The sequence below is a fragment of the Mobula birostris genome, chromosome 9 (assembly GCF_030028105.1).
Source record: "Mobula birostris isolate sMobBir1 chromosome 9, sMobBir1.hap1, whole genome shotgun sequence".
Taxonomy (NCBI): Eukaryota; Metazoa; Chordata; class Chondrichthyes; order Myliobatiformes; family Myliobatidae; genus Mobula; species Mobula birostris.
The window spans coordinates 76,952,602-76,972,190 of NC_092378.1; the positions used below are offsets into that span (position 1 = coordinate 76,952,602).

At 42.5% G+C, this 19,589-nt stretch overlaps 1 protein-coding gene across 3 annotated transcripts in view; it reads left to right on the forward strand.

Moving 5' to 3' along the window:
- Positions 1-19,589, forward strand: part of LOC140202842 (arf-GAP with SH3 domain, ANK repeat and PH domain-containing protein 1-like) — a 531,099-nt gene that overhangs the window by 502,161 nt on the left and 9,349 nt on the right. For all 3 annotated transcript variants that reach the window (XM_072268282.1, XM_072268281.1, XM_072268284.1), the window contains 2 exons: positions 1,480-1,979; positions 12,249-12,371. In XM_072268282.1, the coding sequence (XP_072124383.1) occupies positions 1,480-1,979; positions 12,249-12,371 (623 nt within the window). The remainder of the gene's footprint in view (positions 1-1,479; positions 1,980-12,248; positions 12,372-19,589) is intronic.

Here is a 19,589-nt window from a genome sequence, read left to right on the forward strand (position 1 = left end):
AAAGACCCATATTAGAATCAAGTTTGTCATCATTCACGTTACTGACTTTTCCACATTACTGTATTTTTCAGAAGTATTTCTTTCTTTAGAGCTTTTCTTCACTGATGTGCATTATTTGCTATTATTAATGTCTATACAGAACAGGAATCTAGTTACCTTAAAGTCTTGTCTAAAATATATATAGTATGTCTAGTAGGGGTATAGATAGAGTAAATAGAAGCAGGCTTTTTCCACTGAGGTTGGGTGAGACTAGAAATGGAGGGGTCATGTGTTAAGGTGGAAGGTGAAATGTTTAAGGAAAACACGAGGGGGAGAGAATGTACGTTTGTAGAACAAGCTGCTAGTGGAAGTGATGGATAGAGTTTGATGTCGATGTTTGGATAGGTACATGGATGGGAGGGGATATGGAGGGCTATAGGTCGATGGAACTAGGCAGAATAATAGTTCAGGACGGACTAGATGGGTTGAAGAGCCTGGTTCTGTGATGTAGTAACACACACAAAATGTTGGAGGAACTCAGCAGGCGAGACAGCACGATGTTTTGAGCTGAGACCCTTCATCAGCTTGGCCTGCTGAGTTCCTCCAGCATTTTGTGTATGTTTCTTGGATTTCCTGCATCTGCAGATTTTCTCTTGTCTGTAAAGTAGTTTCTATCACTCAATATGTCATTCTCTACCAACAATGACAAGTTTGCCTGATAGATTTAACTTTACCTTTGTGAAAGGGCACAAATGCTCAGAAAGCATTGTCACAAAAGGAGACAGTCATACCTTTGCAAAATTCTACATCGTTTGGACAACTAAGCTAGTTCCCATACCACTTTCCATTATAGATCTGAACTTCACAAAATTTCTATAGTTCTCAGAAAGATTCCTCAAAGAGCTGGTATTGTGGCCGGTTCCAGATCTCATTGGTGTTTAGAAGAATATGTCACCCATATATAAACCTCAATTTGGAAAAATTGGAGAAAAAAACACAAATCTGCAGTTCTAATGATAGAACATCATTAGAGAAGTAGTCTTGAATTTGGAGACCAGTTCTGCTTGCTAAAAATAAGAATTAAAATCCTGCTTGAGTTGTATTCACATTCCAGTTTTGCAGTTCTGCTAAGACATGAAACTGCCTCATAAGACAGCAGTCCTTGTTGGGAATATTAGGAATCAGATGGTGAATGGTTGGATTACTGTCATGGGATATTGAGAGACAGTGAAAATCCCCATTTCTGTTGAATGAAAGCTTGAGAAACATCAAATAAAATGGTATGTATGTGTTAAAATAAGGATCTTGTATTTCAGTTTTAAAGCACCAGGTAATTTTTTTTAAACCTCTTATTACATTTCTGATTTTTGTGAAGTGAGATCCTTAACTGTATATTTGGTGGTGTTTGCTGAATGAAAAGTTTTATTTATTGCTTTGTTTTTTAATTATAGTCAAGATCATGATCACCTAACTAATGATTACATTAATTTTTATTGCTAGTGTCCCTGAGAAAGATTGATAGTATTCATCACAGTTCAGTCGATAAGTCCAGTACAGAGACCTTCCAGAAGCCATCACATACAGGGGACCTGCCCCAGAAGCCACCTCCCGGGGACTTGCCCCAGAAGCCACCTCCCGGGGACTTGCCCCAGAAGCCGTCACATACAGTGGACCTGCCCCAGAAGCCGCCTCCCGGGGACCTGCCCCAGAAGCCGTCACATACAGGGGACCTGCCCCAGAAGCCGCCTCCCGGGGACCTGCCCCAGAAGCCCAAAGACCTGCCACCAAAACCACAATCAGGAGACATCCCACAAAAACCCCATACAGAAGCCCTCCAAAGGCATCAGTCTGGGGAGGCGTCTCAGAAACCTCAAGCTGAAGAGATTTCTCTAAAACCACTTACTGGAGACACACCACAGAAACAGCCAATTGATGATATGAATGATACGTTGTCCAGTCTGCCCGAGACTCCTGTGCCTCTGCCACGAAAAATAAATACAGTAAGTTTTGCATCTCCTCCCCCACCATTATGAATTTTGTTTACATTTTTTAAAAATTACTTTGTACAGAAAAGTACCTCAATCATGCTGATATGGAAAAATAATTACATTGCAGTACTTCTGAGAACTTCACACTTTTATTCTTCTGAGTTTTAGGCTTCCATTTACTGTGGATAATAGCTTTTCTCTCAATAACTGGGAAAAGAATTTCAGGATGTACAAACCCCATTTCCAGAAAAGTTGGGATATTTTCCAAAATGCAATAAAAACAAAAATCTGTGATATGTTAATTCACGTGAACCTTTATTTAACTGACAGAAGTACAAAGAAAAGATTTTCAATAGTTTTACTGACCAACTTAATTGTATTTTGTAAACATACACAAATTTAGAATTTGATGGCTGCAACACACACAACAAAAATTGGGACAGAGTTAAAATGAGATTAAAAAGTGCACAGAATATTCAAGTAACACTGGTTTGGAAGACTCCACATTAAGCAGGCTAATTGGTAGCAGGTGAGGTATCATGACTGGGTATAAAAGTAGCGTCCATCAAAGGCTCAGTCTTTGCAAGCAAGAATGGGTTGTGGCTCACCCCTTTGTGCCAAAATACGTGAGAGAATTGTTAGTCAGTTCAAAAGGAACATTTCTCAACACAAGATTGCAGAGAATTTAGGTCTTTCAACATCTGTAGTACATAATATTGTGAAAAGGTTCAGAGAATTCAGAGACTTCTCAGTGCGTAAAGGGCAAGGTCGGAAACCACTGTTGAATGCGCGTGATCTTCAAGTCCTCAGGCAGCAATGCCTAAGAAACCATCATGCTACTTTGACAATTATAGCCACCTGGGCTCGGGAGTACTTCGGAAAACCATTGTCACTCAACACAGTCCGTCGCTGCATCCAGAAATGCAACTTGAAACTGTATTACGCAAGGAGGAAGCCATACATCAACTCTATGCAGAAACGCCGGCGAGTTCTCTGGGCCCGAGCTCATCTCAGATGGACCGAAAGACTGTGGAACTGTGTGCTGTGGTCAGATAAGTCCACATTTCAGCTAGTTTTTGGAAAAAACGGGCGTCGAGTTCTCCGTGCCAAAGATGAAAACAACCATCCAGATCGTTATCAGCGAAAGGTGCAAAACCCAGCATCTGTGATGGTATGGGGGTGCATCAGTGCCCACGGCATGGGTGAATTGCATGTATGTGAAGGTACCATTGACTCTGAGGCGTATATTAGGATTTTAGAGAGACATATGTTGCCATCAAGGCGACGTCTCTTCCCGGGACGTCCATGCTTATTTCAGCAGGACAATGCCAGACCACATTCTGCACGGGCTACAAAAGCGTGGCTTTGTAGACACAGAGTACGTGTGCTTGACTGGCCTACTGCCAGTCCAGATCTATCTCCTCTAACTCCTATTGAAAATGTATGGCGCATCATGAAGAGGAGAATCAGACAACAGAGACCATGGACTGTTGAGCAGCTGAAGTCTTATATCAAGCAAGAATGGACAAAATTTCCAATTGCAAATCTACTACAATTAGTATCCTTAGTTCCAAAACAAATAAAAAGTGTTATTAAAAGGAAAGGTGATGTAACACAATGGTAAACATGCCTCTGTCCCAACTTTTGTTGAGTGTGTTGCAGCTATCAAATTCTAAATTTGTGTATGTTTACAAAATACAATTAAGTTGGTCAGTAAAACTATTGAAAATCTTTTCTTTGTATTTTCGTCAGTTAAATAAAGGTTCATGTGAATTAACATATCACAGGTTTTTGTTTTTATTGCATTTTGGAAAATATCCCAACTTTTCTGGAAATGGGGTTTGTATATTGTATACGTTTCTCAGACATTAAATGTACCTATTGAAACTTCTTAGCTTGGCTAAATTTTGAAAATTCTGCTAACTCTTGAAATTCTCTTGTTCATCCATGGAATGTGATTGGATTGGGAGCTTTTTCTAGAATTCAAATTAGGCAACTACGAAGGAATGTTCCCATGAACATAAGACAATAAGAAAGCAGAACTGAAGAAGTCATTCAGCCACTTGGCCTGCTATTCTATTCAATATGGCCATGACTAATCCAACTTTCCTCAAGTTCTCTCTCCATCCTATACCTATAACCCTTGATTCCCTTATTGTTTGCCACCTTTGATATATTTATATGTATTCTACTTCCATAACTTTTGCAGAAACAGAGTCAAACAGCATGGGAGCAAATCATTTGGCCTATCATGTCCATGCTGAAGACTGGGCACTGATGCACATTAATCTCCTCTTCCAGCCCTTGTGCTGTACCCTTCAATGGGTTGGCAATTCTAATCTTACTGTGGGTACAACTTAAATGATGTGATCATAATTTACTGTATATCCCTCCATTCCCTATGCCCATCTTCAATACTTAGTCGTAGTCATACTTTATTGATCCCGAGGGAAATTGGTTTTCGTTACGGTTGCACCATAAATAATTAAATAGTAATAAAACCATAAATAATTAAATAGTAATATGTAAATTATGCCAGGGAATAAGTCCAGGACCAGCCTATTGGCTCAGGGTGTCTGACCCTCCAAGGGAGGAGTTGTAAAGTTTGATGGCCACAGGCAGGAATGACTTCCTATGACGCTCAGTGTTGCATCTCGGTGGAATGAGTCTTACTTAAGTAGTAAAAGAAAATTCAAAGAGGAAGTTAAGTTTATTAGGAATAATGGTGGGGTGTTCAACTAATGCAGAGAAGGACATAGTGGATACTCCTATTTTGCTAAACTATTCACCTGTGAAGATGTTAGCAATATGCCAGTAAATGTAGAGGAAAAATAAGGTTGTTTTAAGTGACTTAAATATCTTAGAAAGTGAGGTGCTGCTTCATCTGAAAATGCTGAAAGTTAATAAATCTCCAGGGCCAGACAACATGTATCCAAGGGTACCTAGAGGTCTGTGATTATATATACAAACCTCTAACAAAAATTTTTTTAAATTCATTGAAGACTTGTGAAATCCCCAAGGACAGGAAATGGGCTAATGTTGTCTCAGTATGTAAGTAGGGTGACAGCACTGACACTGACCCTGGTAACTATAGACCAGTAAACTTAACGTGTATTGCAGGTAAGATTGAGGAAACAATAATAAAGAATGAGATGGAAAAGCAGCTGATAAGAACAGGCATGTTAGCAGAAAGCCAGCATGGGTTTAGAAATTGTGTTTTACTAATGTACTATTATCGTGTTTTATTACTATGAAGAGGCAACTAAAATTTATAGCAGTAGAGCAGAAGATATAATTTACTTGGACTTTCAGAAGGCTTTTGACAAGGTACCCCACAAGAGGTTAATAATCAAATTATAGGAGGTAGGGATTCAGGGTAGGGTGTGTGAATGGGTGCAGAATTGGCTCAAGAATAGAAAACAATGAGTTATGGTGATGTTAAAAGTGGGGCTCTGCAGGGATTAGTTTAGGGATCAGGTTATGGGGAGATTTTAGACTAACATCAGGAAGCATTTCTTTACACAGTGGGATGTGAACATGAACGAACTATCTAGTTGTGTAATTGAGAGTAGTACTTTAGACACTTCCAAATCTAAACTCAATAGTTATTTCAACAACCTGTATGAATAGGAATTCGGCAAGCTTTGTTGAGCGGATCGGCCTGTTCTTGTCAGGAACTTTATAATGTCCTATCTAAAAGGCGCTTAAACACCACTATAGTATGTGTTTCCATCAGCTTTCACTCTCTGGCCATAAGACATAGGAGCAGTCCCATTGAATCTGCTCTGTCATTTCCCCCTTAGTCCCATTCTCTTGCCTTCTCCCATAATCTTTCATATCCTGACTAATCAAGGACCTATCAACCTCCACCTTAAATGCATCCAGTGACTTGGCTTCCACAGATTCACCACCCTCTGGCTAAAAACAATTTATCCTCATCACTGTTTTAAATGGATGTCCCTCTATTTTGAGGCTGTGCCCTCTGGTCCTAGACTCACCCACCAAAGGAAACATCCTCTTCACCTCTGCTCCACCTAGGCCTTTCAACATTCGATAGGTTTCAATGAGATCCCCCTTCAAATTCCAGCAAGTACAATCCCCAGAGCCTTCTGTTGCTGCTCATATGATGATCCTTTCTCAAATAAGGGGCCCAAAACTGCTCATAATGCTCCAAGTGAGGCCTCACCAGTACCTTATACAGCCTCAGCAGTACATCTTTGCTTTTATATTGTAATCTTCTTGAAATGAATGCTAACGTTGCATTCGCCTTCCTCACCACTATTTCAAACTGCAAATTAGCCTTTAGGGAATCCTGCACAAGGACTCCCAAATTCCTCAGAACCTCGAATTTTTGAATTTTCTTCCGTTAAGAAAATGGTGTATCTTTATTACTTATGGCAAAGTGCATGACCATACACTTCCCGACACTGTATTCCATCTGCCACGTCTTTTCGCATTCTCCTAATCTATTTAATTCCTCCCGCAGCCTCTCTACTTCCTCAACACTACCTGCCCCTCCACCTATCTTTGTATCATCACAAACTTGGCCACAAAGCCATCTATTTCATCATCCAAGTAGGTGACATACAATGTAAAAAAGAAGCAACCCCAACACCGACCTCGGTGGAACACCACTAGTCACTGGCAGCCAATCCGAAAAGGGTCCCTTTATTCTTAATCTGCTTCCTACCAATCAGCCAATGCTCTATCCATGCTAGTGATACCATGGCTCTTACCCTGTTTGGCAGCTTCATGTGCAGCACCTTGTCAAAGGCCTTCTGAGAATCCAACTACACAATATCCAACAATTCTCCTTTGTCTATCCTGTTTGTTATTTCTTCAAAGAATTCCAACACATTTGTCAAACAAGATTTTTCCTCTTGCAAGAAAATGTGGCTTGCACCACATCACCTGTAAACTCTCCCCTTTCACCTTAAATGTGTGTCCACTAGTATTTGAGATATCTATCCTGGGAAAGAGATTCTAATAATGTACTCTATCTATGCCTCTCATAGTTTTATAAACTTCTATCAGGTCTCCCTCCATGTTTCTCCAACCAATCCTTATAAGTCGTGCACTCAGAATCAGAATCAGGTTTATTATCACTGGCATGTGACGTGAAATTTGTTAACTTAGCAGCAGCAGTTTGATGCAATACGTAATCTAGCAGAGAGAGAGAAAAAAATAATAAATAAAATAAAACATAATAAATAAACAACTAAATTAATTATGTATATTGAATAGATCTTTTTTAATGTGCAAAAACAGAAATAGTGTTTTTAAAGAAAGGTGAGGTAGTGTCCAAAGCTTCAGTGTCCATTTAGGAATCGGATGGCAGAGGGGAAGAAGCTGTTCCTGAATCACTGAGTGTGTGCCTTCAGGCTTCTGTACCTCCCACTTGATGGTTACAGTGAGAAAAGAGCATGCCCTTAATAATGAACGCTGCCTTTCTGAGACACTGCTTCCTAAAGATGTCCTGGGTACTTTGTAGGCTAGTGCCCAGGATGGAGCTGACTAGATTTAGAAACCTTCTGCAGCTTCTTTCAGTCCTGTGAAGTAGCCCTCCATACAGACAGTGATGCATCCTGTCAGAATGCTCTCCACGGTACAACTACAGAAGTTTTTGAGTGTATTTGTTACATGCCAAATCTCTTCAAACTCCTAATAAGGTATAGCCGCTGTCTAGCGTTATTTATGATTACGTCAATATGTTGAGACTAGGTTAGATTCTCAGAGACCTTGACACCCAGGAACTTGAAGTTGCTCACTCTCTCTGCTTCTGATCCCTCTGTGAGGATTGGTATGTGCTCCTTCGTCTTACCCTTCCTGAAGTTCACAATCAGCTCTTTCAGCTTACTGACATTGAGTGCCAGGTTGTTGCTGCAGCACCATTCCACTAGCTGGCATGTCTCACTCCTGTATGCCCTCGCGTCACCACCTGAGATTCTACCAACAATGGCTGTACCGTCAGCAAATTTGTAGATGGTACTTGAGCTATGCCTAGCCACACAGTCATGTGTATATGAGTGGTGCAGTGGGCTAAGCACACACCCCTGAGGTGCGCCAGTGTTGATCGTCAGCGAGGAGGAGATATTATCACCAATCAGCACAGACTGTGGTCTTCTGGTTAGGCAGTCAAGGATCCAATTGCAGAGGGAGGTACAGAGGCCCAGGTTCTACAACTTCTCAATCAGGATTGTGGGAATGGTGGTATTAAATACAGAGCTATCGCCAATGATTAGCATCCTGTCGTAGGTGTTTGTGTGGTCCAGGTGGTCTAAATCCATATGGAGAACCATTGAGATTGCATCTGCTGTTGACCTATTGTGGCGATAGGCAAACTGCAATGGATCCAGGTCCTTGCTGAGGCAGGAGGTCAGTCTAGTCATAACCAACCTCTCAAAGCATTCCATCACTGTCGATGTGAGTGTTACCGGTGGATAGTCATTAAGGCAGCCCACATTATTATTCTTTGGCACTGGTATAATATTTGCCTTTTTGAAGCAAGTGGGAACTTCTGCCTGTAGCAGTGAGAGGTTGAAAATGTCCTTGAATACTCCTGCTAGGTGGTTGGCACAGGTTTTCAGAGCCTTACTAGGTACCCCATCGGGACCTTCTGCCTTGCAAGGGTTCACTCTCTTTAAAGACAGTTTAACATCGGCCTCTGAGACAGAGATCACAGGGTCATCAGGTGCAGCAGGGATCTTCACAGCTGTCATCGTGTTCTCCCTTTCAAAGCGTGCATAGAAGGTGTTGAGTTCATCTGGTAGTGAAGCATCGCTGCCATTCATACTATGGGGTTTCACTTTGTAGGAAGTATTGTCCCGCAAACCCTGCCAGAGTTGCCGTGCATCCGACATCACCTCCAATGTCATTCAAAATTGTCTCTTCGCCCTTGAAATAGCCCTCCGCAAATCATGCCTGGTTTTCTGGTACAGACCTGGGTCGCCAGACTTGAATGCCACAGATCTAGCCTTCAGCAGACGACATACCTCCTGGTTCATCCATGGCTTTTGGTTTGGGAATGTACAGTAAATCTTTGTAGGCACACACTCATCCACACAGGTTTTAATGAAGTCGGTAACAGCTGCAGCATACTCATCTAGGTTCAAAGATAAATCCCTGAATACAGTCCACTCCACCAATTCAAAGCAGTCCTGTAGACGATCCTGTGCTTCCCTTGTCCAAACCTTCTTGGTCCTCACTGCTGGTGCTGCAGTCTTCAGTCTCTGCCTATACTCAGGGAGTAGAAATACAGCTAGGTGATCAGACTTCCCGAAGTGAGGGCGTGGAATAGCACAGTAGGCATTCTTGATGGTGGTGTAACAACTCTAATCCATATGGCATCCTGTAAACATCTTCTGCTCTATTATCAAAGCCTCCACATGCTTGTAATGGGGCAACCAGAATTACACACAAAATTCCAAGTGTACCTAACTAAAATTTTATATAGCAACTGTTCTGGTAGTTAATGGTTTACTCCTTTGCCACTCAGTTAGCTACTCCCACAAGGGAGGAGTTCACATATTGTACAAGCAACATTATCAGTTAAGTTCAGGTGAATATCCTACAAAGCTGGCATCCTAGTGTGCTCTGCACTCTCCCTCAATATCGAACACAACAGCTACAAATGTGGTTTTCTTACTTCTATGCTCCATGACCCAACAAATACAAGTATGCCATATACTTTGTCATCCTACCTATTTGTGTGAGAGGTGATCTTTAAATACATTACACTCAGAACAAAGGGATATCCTCCTGAGTCTGATATAAAAGATTTCTTCTCTCAAGTGAATCAACTTTATTTGCCATACACATTGACAGGTATTAGGAATTTGTTGTGATGTGTTGGCACAACATGTAATAAAATACAACATTTAACAATTTTAAAGAATAAAGAATTATAATGAAGTTAGAGGTTAAAGTACAGATATGCAATAAAATGTGCATTAAAATATATGTAACCCTTTCACCATTGCTCGTAACAAACGGCTCATTAGCTAACTTTGGCTAAGATTCACGTGACTCAGTATCGCATGGGTAATGGTGAGAAGGCCACTTTCAATGAACAACACATGTCTAGGGTCACTATGATTCGGGTTCAACCAAACAGGAAAGTTGGAATGTTCCAATAAAGGAATGAAAATTATGGTGAAAGCTGTGTAAATACCCCCCTGTGCAAAGTTATTATTCACCAGGAAATAACAGTTTGTACACTGGCATAGAATTACAGTGGAAGTGTTTACAGAAATTTCAACTTTTAACAAACAGCTGCGGGGGTGGGGGGCAAAAATGTGCCCAATACGGTTAAACCAGTCTAAATGTGCACATAAATGTTGGGGCTCATTTCTGAGGTAGTCAGGTGCTTCGCTTTGATTACTTACATGCTGAACGCACATTCTGTGTGAAAGACACCAGCCATAGTTCTGCCTTCCCTTGAAGACCATTTTGAACCAATGGAGTATTGGCACTTCCTCTTTGGATCCATTCGTCTGCACGAAGCACTTATTACAACAGGGTCTCTCCTTTGAGCAGCGTTCTCTAAGCATCTTCCTTTGTGCTCCAATCTGCTCCTCCTGCCAACCAAAGACACAAAGCCAGGACCCTGTCCTTAAGAAATCTTTTCCCGCCCAGCTCTCTCAGCATTGGACTGGACAGAATGTTACAGCACATTACCAAGATAAACCCAATTGGCTGACACAACATTTCCATGTTGAGCAAGCGGCTCCTGATATCAGCCAAAGCCAAAACACTGGTCTATAAAGTTTAACTAACTGAACATACTGCTTTTGCAGAAAACTGCTGAAATACCTAATAGCATAGCAGTAGAAATACAGGGCATTACACACAAATACCAGCAAGTATTTACAGTGCAGTGATGAGGGGACTAACTCAAATAGTTGATTAGATCAACCATTCGAGTACCACAGTGATGTAGCGATTAGTGCAACACTATTACAGCTTGAAAAGTTCCAGAGATCAATTCTGGCACCATTTTATAAGGAGTCTCTGTACATTCTCCCCGTGGAATGCGTGGGTTTTTCCCAGGTGCTCTGGTTTCCTCCTGCAGTTTAAAGATATGCTGGGTAGATTAACTGGTCATTGTAAATTGACCTGTGATTAGGTTATGGTTAATTTGGGTTGTGGGGTTGCTGGGGCAGCGTGGTCAGAAAGAGGTTTCAAAGGTACATTTAATGTCAGAGAACTGTATACAATATACATTCTGAAATACTTTTTCTTCGCAACCATCCACGAAAACAGACAATCTCCCTCTCTCACCAGCAAAAAAAAAGCATCACTAAATTAATTAATTAACTACCTGGAGCAGAAACTTAAGATGTTGTGCAGTTTTTGTTTTAATAGCCCTATAGTACTTTCCAGAAGGATGCTTTTAGAAAGGCAGTTTCCTGGGTGGATAGTGTTCACAATGATTTTTCTTGACCATTCCTTTATTCTGAATGCATGCAACTAGTTCAGTGATGGTAGACTTAAAGAACCATAATAAACTTAACAGATATAGTTTCCATCATGCTGACACTGCTTGATCAGGTTTTGACTTTGCTGTTACCTCCTTAATTCAGAAAATTTTCCAATAGTGAACATTAGGCTAACCCGTTTATAGCTGTTTTTAATTAATTTTCCAAGAGGTGAAGCCAATCCATTACTAGAGTCTTTGATATGTCAATAACAGGCCATACAGGATAGGCCAAGGATCTTGTGGCAGAAGGTAGAGGCAATCCCATCAGCAAGTAGTCTCAATGATGCCACAACCTGTCATATTTTATTTCAGCTTTCTATCTTGTGCAATTGGATTCATTTGCAAATAGATCATTATAGCACAGCACAGGCCCATCAGCCCGTGATGCTGTGCCAACATTATAATCCACTCTAAGATCATTACTGGGCTGGGAGAAAGACACTGGCTAGCCATTTGATCTATACCTCTTATCATCTTGTACACCTCAAGCAAGTCACTTCTTATCCTCCATTTCAGAGAGAGTGAAGCCCTGGCTCACTCAACCTATCCTCATAAAACATGGTATAATACCAGGCAACATCCTGGTAAATCTCCTTTGCATCCTCTCTACAGCTTGCACGTCCTTACTATAATGAGGCAACAATGTTCATATTATTTCAGAATTCTGCAGGACATAGCATCAAAGTAGTGCCATTAACATATTCCATTATTTGTTATATTTAAATATTGAAGAAATACTATAATTGTAATCTATAACAGAAGGACACTCATATGCTTACAATAATCATGCCTTGCTTTTGTAGGCAAAGAATAAAATCCGACGAGTGAAAACCATATATGACTGCCAGGCAGATAATGATGATGAACTTACATTTATTGAGGGAGAGGTAATAGTTGTAACTGGTGAAGAAGACCAGGAATGGTGGGTAAGTATTTAAGAGCAATAGTTCTGCAATATTGAGCTTTTATTCTTTGTTCATTGGGAATTTGAAATGGAGGAAACTGTATGGTAGTGTAGCGGTTAGCGTAATGCTTTCCAACGCCAGCGATCCAGGTCTGATTCCCACTACTGTCTGTAAGGTACTTGTACATTCTCACGGTGTGTGAATTTCCTGGTTGTGCTCCGGTTTCCTCCCACGTTCCAAAGACACGGGTTAAGGTGAGTAGGTTGTGGGCATGCTACGTTGGTGTCAGAAGCTTGGTTACACTTGCAGGCTGTGAACTATGTTGGTCCTGACACAGATGACACATTTTACTGTATATTTTGATGTACATACGATAAATAAAGCTAATCTTTAAAAATCTCTTTATCTTTGTAAAATATCAATCTTTGCTGTCACAACTTTGGCTGCAATTTCTAAGACCATAAGGCAGAGGAGCAGAATTTGGCCCATCGAGTCTGCTCCACTATTCAATCATGGCGGATCCTTTTCTCCCCTCCTCAGCCCCACTAAACCGGCTGTTTCCCCGTAACTTTAGATGCTGTGTCCAAACAAGAACCTATCAAGCTCTGCCTTAAATACACCCAATGACCCGGCCTCTACAGCTGTCTGTGGTGGTAAATTTCACAAATTCTCTGCATCTCAGTTTTAAATGGACATTCCTCAACATTTGAAACATCTCAATAAGATCCCCCCTCATCCTTCTAAGTTCCACCAAGTACAGACCTAGAGCCATTAAATATTCCTAAAATGATTTACAATAGTATTGGAGAGAGATAGGAACAGACAAGTTAGAAAAGCATTTAATTGGAGTAAAGGGAATTATTAGGCAATCAGGCAGGAAATTGGAGGCTTAAATTGGAAACAGATGTTCTCAGGGAAAAGCACGGAAGAAATGTTGCAGATATTCGGGGGATATTTGTGTGGAGTTCTGTATAGCTACATTCCAATGAGACAGGGAAGTTATGGTAGGGTACAGGAACCGTGGTGTACAAAGACTGTAATAAATCCAGTCAAGAAGAACAATCCATGTTCCAAACCTATACTGGTATCTGTTCCCCACTTTTCCTTCGCTACATCGACAACTGCATTGGCACTACTTCCTGCACACATGCTGAGCTCGTTGACTTCATTAACTTTGCCTCCAGCTTTCACCCTGCCCTCAAGTTTACCTGGTCCATTTCCGACATCTCCCTCCCCTTTTTAGATCTTTCTGTCTCTATCTCTGGAGACAGCTTATCTACTGATGTCTACTATAAGCCTACAGACTCACAGCTATCTGGACTATTCCCCTTCTCACCCTGTCTCTTGCAAAAATGCCATCCCCTTCCCGCGATTCCTCCATCTCCGCCACATCTGTTCTCAGGATGAGGCTTTTCATTCCAGGACGGGGGAGATGTCCTCCTTTTTTAAAGGAAGGGGCTTCCCTTCCTCCACCATCAACTCTGCTCTCAAATGCATCTCTCCCATTTCACGCACATCTGCTCTCACCCCATCCTTCCGCCACCCCACTAGGAATAGGGTTCCCCTGGTCCTCACCTACCACCCTACCAGCCTCCGGGTCCAACATATTATTCTCTGTAACTTCCGCCACCTCCAACGGGATCCCGCCACTAAGTACATCTTTCCCTCCCCCCATCTCCCTGCTTTCCACAGGGATCGCTCCCTACGTGACTCCCTTGTCCATTCGTCCCCCCCATCCCTCCCCACTGATCTCCCTCCTGGCACTTATCCGTGTAAGCGGAACAAGTGCTACACATGCCTTTACACTTCCTCCCTCACTACCACTCAGGGCCCCAGACAGTCCTTCCAGGTGAGGCGACACTTCACCTGTGAGTCGACTGGGGTGATATACTGTGTCCGGTGCTCCTGATGCAGCCTTCTATATATTGGCGAGACCCGGCGCAGACTGGGAAACAGTTTCACTGAACACCTACGCTCTATCCGCCAGAGAAAGCAGGATCTCCCAGTGGCCACACATTTTAATTCCAGGTCCCATTCCCATTTTGATATGGCTATCTACGGCCTCCTCTACTGACAAGATGAAGCCACACTCAGGTTGGAGGAACAACACCTTATATTCCGTCAGGGTAGCCTGCAACCCGATGGCATGAACATTAACTTCCGTTAATGCCCCTCCTCCCCCTCGTACCCCATCCGTTATTTATTTATTTATTATTATTATGTAATATATATATATTTTTCTCTCTCTCCTTTTTCTCCCTCTGTCCCTCTCACTATACTCCTTGCCCATCCTCTGGGCTTCACCTCTCCCCCTTTTCTTTCTCCCTAGGCCTCCTGTCCCATGATCCTCTCATATCCCTTTTGCCAATCACCTGTCCAGCTCTTGGCTCCATCCCTCCCCATCCTGTCTTCTCCTCTCATTTTGGATCTCCCCCTCCCTCTCCCACTTTCAAATCTCTTACTAGCTCTTCTTTCAGTTAGTCCTGACGAAGGGTCTCAGCCTGAAACATCATCTGTACCTCTTCCTAGAGATACTGCCTGATCTGCTGTGTTCCCCCAGCAACTTTTATGTGTGTTGCTTGAAATTCCAGCATCTGCAGATTTCCTCGTGTTTGCAAGAAGAAAAGTAAAGCTTACAAAAGGTTCAGAGAGCTGGGTAATGTTAGAGATCTAGAAGATTGTTAGGCTAATAGGGAGGAGCTTAAGAAGGAAATTAGGAGAGCCAGAAGGGGCCATGAGAAGGCCTTGGCTGGGAGGATTAAGGAAAACCCCAAGGCATTCTGCAAGTATGTGAAGAGCAAGAGGATAAGACGTGAAAGAATAGGACCTATCAAGTGTGACAGTGGGAAAGTGTGTATGGAACCGGAGGAAATAGCAGAGGTACTTAATGAATACTCTACTTCAGTATTCACTATGGAAAAGGATCTTGGTGATTGTACTGATGACTTGCAGTGGACTGAAAAGCTTGAGCATGTAGATATTAAGAAAGAGGATGTGCTGGAGCTTTTGGAAAGCATCAAGTTGGATAAGTCACCAGGACCGGATGAGATGTACCCCAGGCTACTGTGGGAGGTGAGGGAAGAGATTGCTGAGCCTCTGGCGATGATATTTGCATCATCAATGAGGATGGGAGAGGTTCTGGAGGATTGGAGGGTTGCGAATGTTGTTCCTTTATTCAAGAAAGGGAGTAGAGATAGCCCAGGAAATCATAGACCAGTGAGTCTTACCTCAGTGGTTGGTAAGTTGATGAAGAAGATCCTGTGAGGCAGGATTTATGAACATTTGGAGAAGTATAATATGATTAAGAATAGTCAGCATGGCTTTGTCAAAGGCAGGTCGTGCCTTATGAGCCTGATTGAATTTTGTGAGGATGTGACTAAACACATTGATTAAGGAAGAGCCGTAGATGTAGTGTATATGGATTTCAGCAAGGCATTTGATACGGTACCCCATGCAAGGCTTATTGAGAAAGTAAAGAAGCATGGGATTCAAGGGGACATTGCTTTATGGATCCAGAACTGGCTAGCCCACAGTAAACAAAGAGTGGCTGTAGATGGGTCATATTCTGCATGGAGGCCGGTGACTAGTGGTGTGCCTCAGGGATCTGTTCTGGGACCCCTTCTCTTCGTGATTTTTATAAATGACCTGGATGAGGAAGTGGAGGGATGGGTTAGTAAGTTTGCTGATGATACCAAGGTTGGGGGTGTTGTGGATAGTGTAGAGGGCTGTCAGAGGTTATAGTGGGACATTGATAGGATGCAAAACTGGACTGAGCAGTGGCAGATGAAGTTCAACCCAGATAAGTGTGAAGTGGTTCATTTTGGTAGGTCAAATATGATGGCGGACTATGGTATTAATGGTAAGACTCTTCGCAGTGTGGAGGATCAGAGGGATCTTGGGGTCCGAGTCCATAGGACGCTCAAAGCAGCTGCACAGGTTGACTCTGTGATTAAGAAGGCGTATGGTGTATTGGCCTTCATCAATCGTGGAATTGAATTTAGGAGCCGAGAGGTAATGTTGCAGCTATATAGGACCCTGGTCAGACCCCACTTGGAATACTGTGCTCAGTTTTGGTCACCTCACTACAGGAAGGATGTGGAAACCATAGAAAGGGTGCAGGGGAGATTTACAAGGATGTTGCCTGGATTGGGGAGCATGCCTTATGAGATAGGTTGAGTGAACTCAGCCTTTTCTCCTTGGAGCGACGGAGGATGAGAGGTGACCTGATAGAGGTGTTTAAGATGATGAGAGGCATTGATCATGTGGATAGTCAGAGGCTTTTTCCCAGGGCTGGAATGGCTGCCACAAGAGGACACAGGATTAAGGTGCTGGGGAGTAGGTACAGAGGAGATGTCAGGGGTAAGTTTTTTACTCAGAGAGTGGTGAGTGCGTGGAATGGGCTGCCAGCAACGGTGGTGGAGGTGGATACGATAGGGTCTTTTAAGAGACATTCAGATAGGTACATGGAGCTTAGTAAAATAGAGGGCTATGTATAATCCTCGTAATTTCTAAGGTAGGGACATGTTCAGCACAACTTTGTGAGCCGAAGGGCCTGTATTGTGCTGTAGGTTTTCTGTATTTCTATGATAATCCTTTCATACCTAGAATCATCCTTGTGAACCTCCTCTGAGCCCTCTCCAATGTCAGCACATATTTTCTTAGATGAGGAGCCAAAACTGTTCACAATACTCAAGGTGAGGCCTCACCAGTGCCTTATAAAGTTGCAGCATCACACCCCTGCTCTTGGATTCTAGACCTCTTGAAATGAATACTAACATTGCATTTGCCTTCCTCACCACCACCTCAACCTGCAAGTTTACCTTTAGGATGTTCAGCATAAGGGCTCCCAAGTCCTTTACATCTCTGATTTTTGGATTTTCTCTCCGTTTAGAAAATAGTCTGCACATTAATTTCTCGTACCAAAGTGCACGACCGTGCATTTTCCAACATTGTATTTCATTTGCCTCTTTCTTGCCCATTCTCCTAAATAGTCAAAGGTCTTCTACTGCCTACCTGTTTCCTCAGCACTACCTGCCCCTCCACCAATCTTTGTATCATCTGCAAACTTAGCAACAAAGCCTTCTATTCCATCCACCTAAATTATTGATATACAGCATAAAAAGAAACGGTCCCAACACTGACCCTTGCGGAACAGCACTAGTCACTGGCAGCAAACCAGAAAGGGATCCTTTTCTTCCCACTCACTGCCTCCTGCCAATAGGCCAATGCTCTAACGATGCCAATAACCTTCCTGTATACCATGGGCTCTTAACTTGGTAAGCAGCCTCGTGTGGCACCTTGTCAAAGGCCTTCTGAAAATCCAAATATACAACATCCACTGCATCCCCTTTATCTATCCTACTTGTATTCTCCTCAAAGAATTCCAACAGGTTTGTCAGGCAAGATTTTCCCTTAAGGAAATCATGCTGACTTTGTATTGTCTTGTCCTGTGTCACCAAGTACTCCCATCACCTCATCCTTAACGATTGGCTCTAACATCTGTCCCACAAGTGAGGTCAGGCTAACTGGTTTATAATTTCCTTTCTGCTGCCTTCCTCCTTTCTTAAAGAGTAGAGTGACATTTGAAATTTTCCAGTCCTCTGGCACCATGCCAGAGTCCAATGATTTTTGAAAGATAATTTCTAATGCCACCACAGTCTCTAACGTTACCTCTTTCAGAACCCGAGGATGCAGTTTCTCTGGGTCGGGTGACTTATGCAGTTTAGGTCTTTCAGCTTTTTGAGCATCTTCTCTCTTGTAACAGTAACTGCACCCACTTCTCTTCTTCACACACTACAACATCAGGTATACTGCTAGTGTCTTCCACAGTGAAGGTGGATGCAAAATACTCATTTAGTTCATCAGCCATCTCCCTGTCCCCCAATATTATTTCTCCTGCTTTATTTTTTTGCGGTCCTATATCCACTCTCTCTTTTATTTTAACATTCTTGAAAAAACTTTTACTATCTGCTTTGATATTATTTGCTGGCTTGCTTTCATATTTTATCTTTTCCCTTCTAATGATTTTTTAAGTTGCTCTTTGTAGGTTTTTAAAAACTTCCCAATCCTCTATCTTCCCACTAATTTTTGCTTTGTTGTATGCCCTTTCTTTTGCTTTTACAATATCTTTTACTTCCTGTGTCACCCTTGCTTGTACTATTTTACCATTTGAGTATTTTTTTCATTTTTGGAATACACATGTCCTGCACCTTCCTCATTCTTCCCAGAAACGCATACCATTGCTGCTGTGCTGACATCTCTGCCGGCAGCTCCTTCCAATTTACTTTGGCCAACTCTTCTCTCATACCACTTACTCCACAACATCGACAATGTTGTCCCCCCAGGAGTCAGTCAGGGTCTTCCCGAACCGGAAACCCTGGATCATTAGTTCTGTGCGATCAGCACTTATAGCGCGACATCGAGCTTACATCGCTGGCGATCATCTAGAGCTCAGGAAAAGCAGCTATGGTCTGCACAAAGCTATCGAGGCTGCGAAACAACAATATAGGGAGAAAACTGAGTCACAGCGAATAGCACACTTGACTTGCGGCGAGGGTTGTATACCAACACAGACTTCAAATCCAAACGTTGTGGTGCTGCCAACATCGCAGCCTCTGTCCCAGATGAGCTCATTCGCTTTTATGCTAGGTTCAATGTCGCTAACTCTGAGCCTCTGAGGAAAGCCACCACTGCAAGTCCCCCAGCACTTTGTGTGTTACTATCAATATCCTTGGCAGCTCACCACAAAGAGCAACCCAGTCATCTCCCTGAACCCTCCCAATACCACCTGTCAGTAATCTTCTGTCAGGTTGAATTCCTCCATTGTTCCCATTAGACATTGGAGCAGAATTAGGCCATTCAACCTATCGAGTCTGCTCCACCAATTCAACATGGCTGATTTATTATTCCTCTCCCTAACTTTTGATATCCTTACTAATTATTCTCACCTGGTCTTACCTATCACCTGCCGGCTTGCACTCCCACTCACCTTCCCCCTCACCTGGTCTCACCTATCACCTGTCAGCCTGTACTCCTTCCTTTCTTTTTCCAGCTTCTGACTTCTTCCTTTCTAATCTTGATATCGAAGCATTGACTGTTTATTCTCTCCATAGATGCTGCCTGACCTGCTGAGGGTTGGTATGGTAGCATAGTGGATGGTGTAACACTGCTACAGCACAAACAGCCCGTGTTCAATTACCACCACAGTCTCTAAGGAGCTTGTACCTTCTCCCCATGACC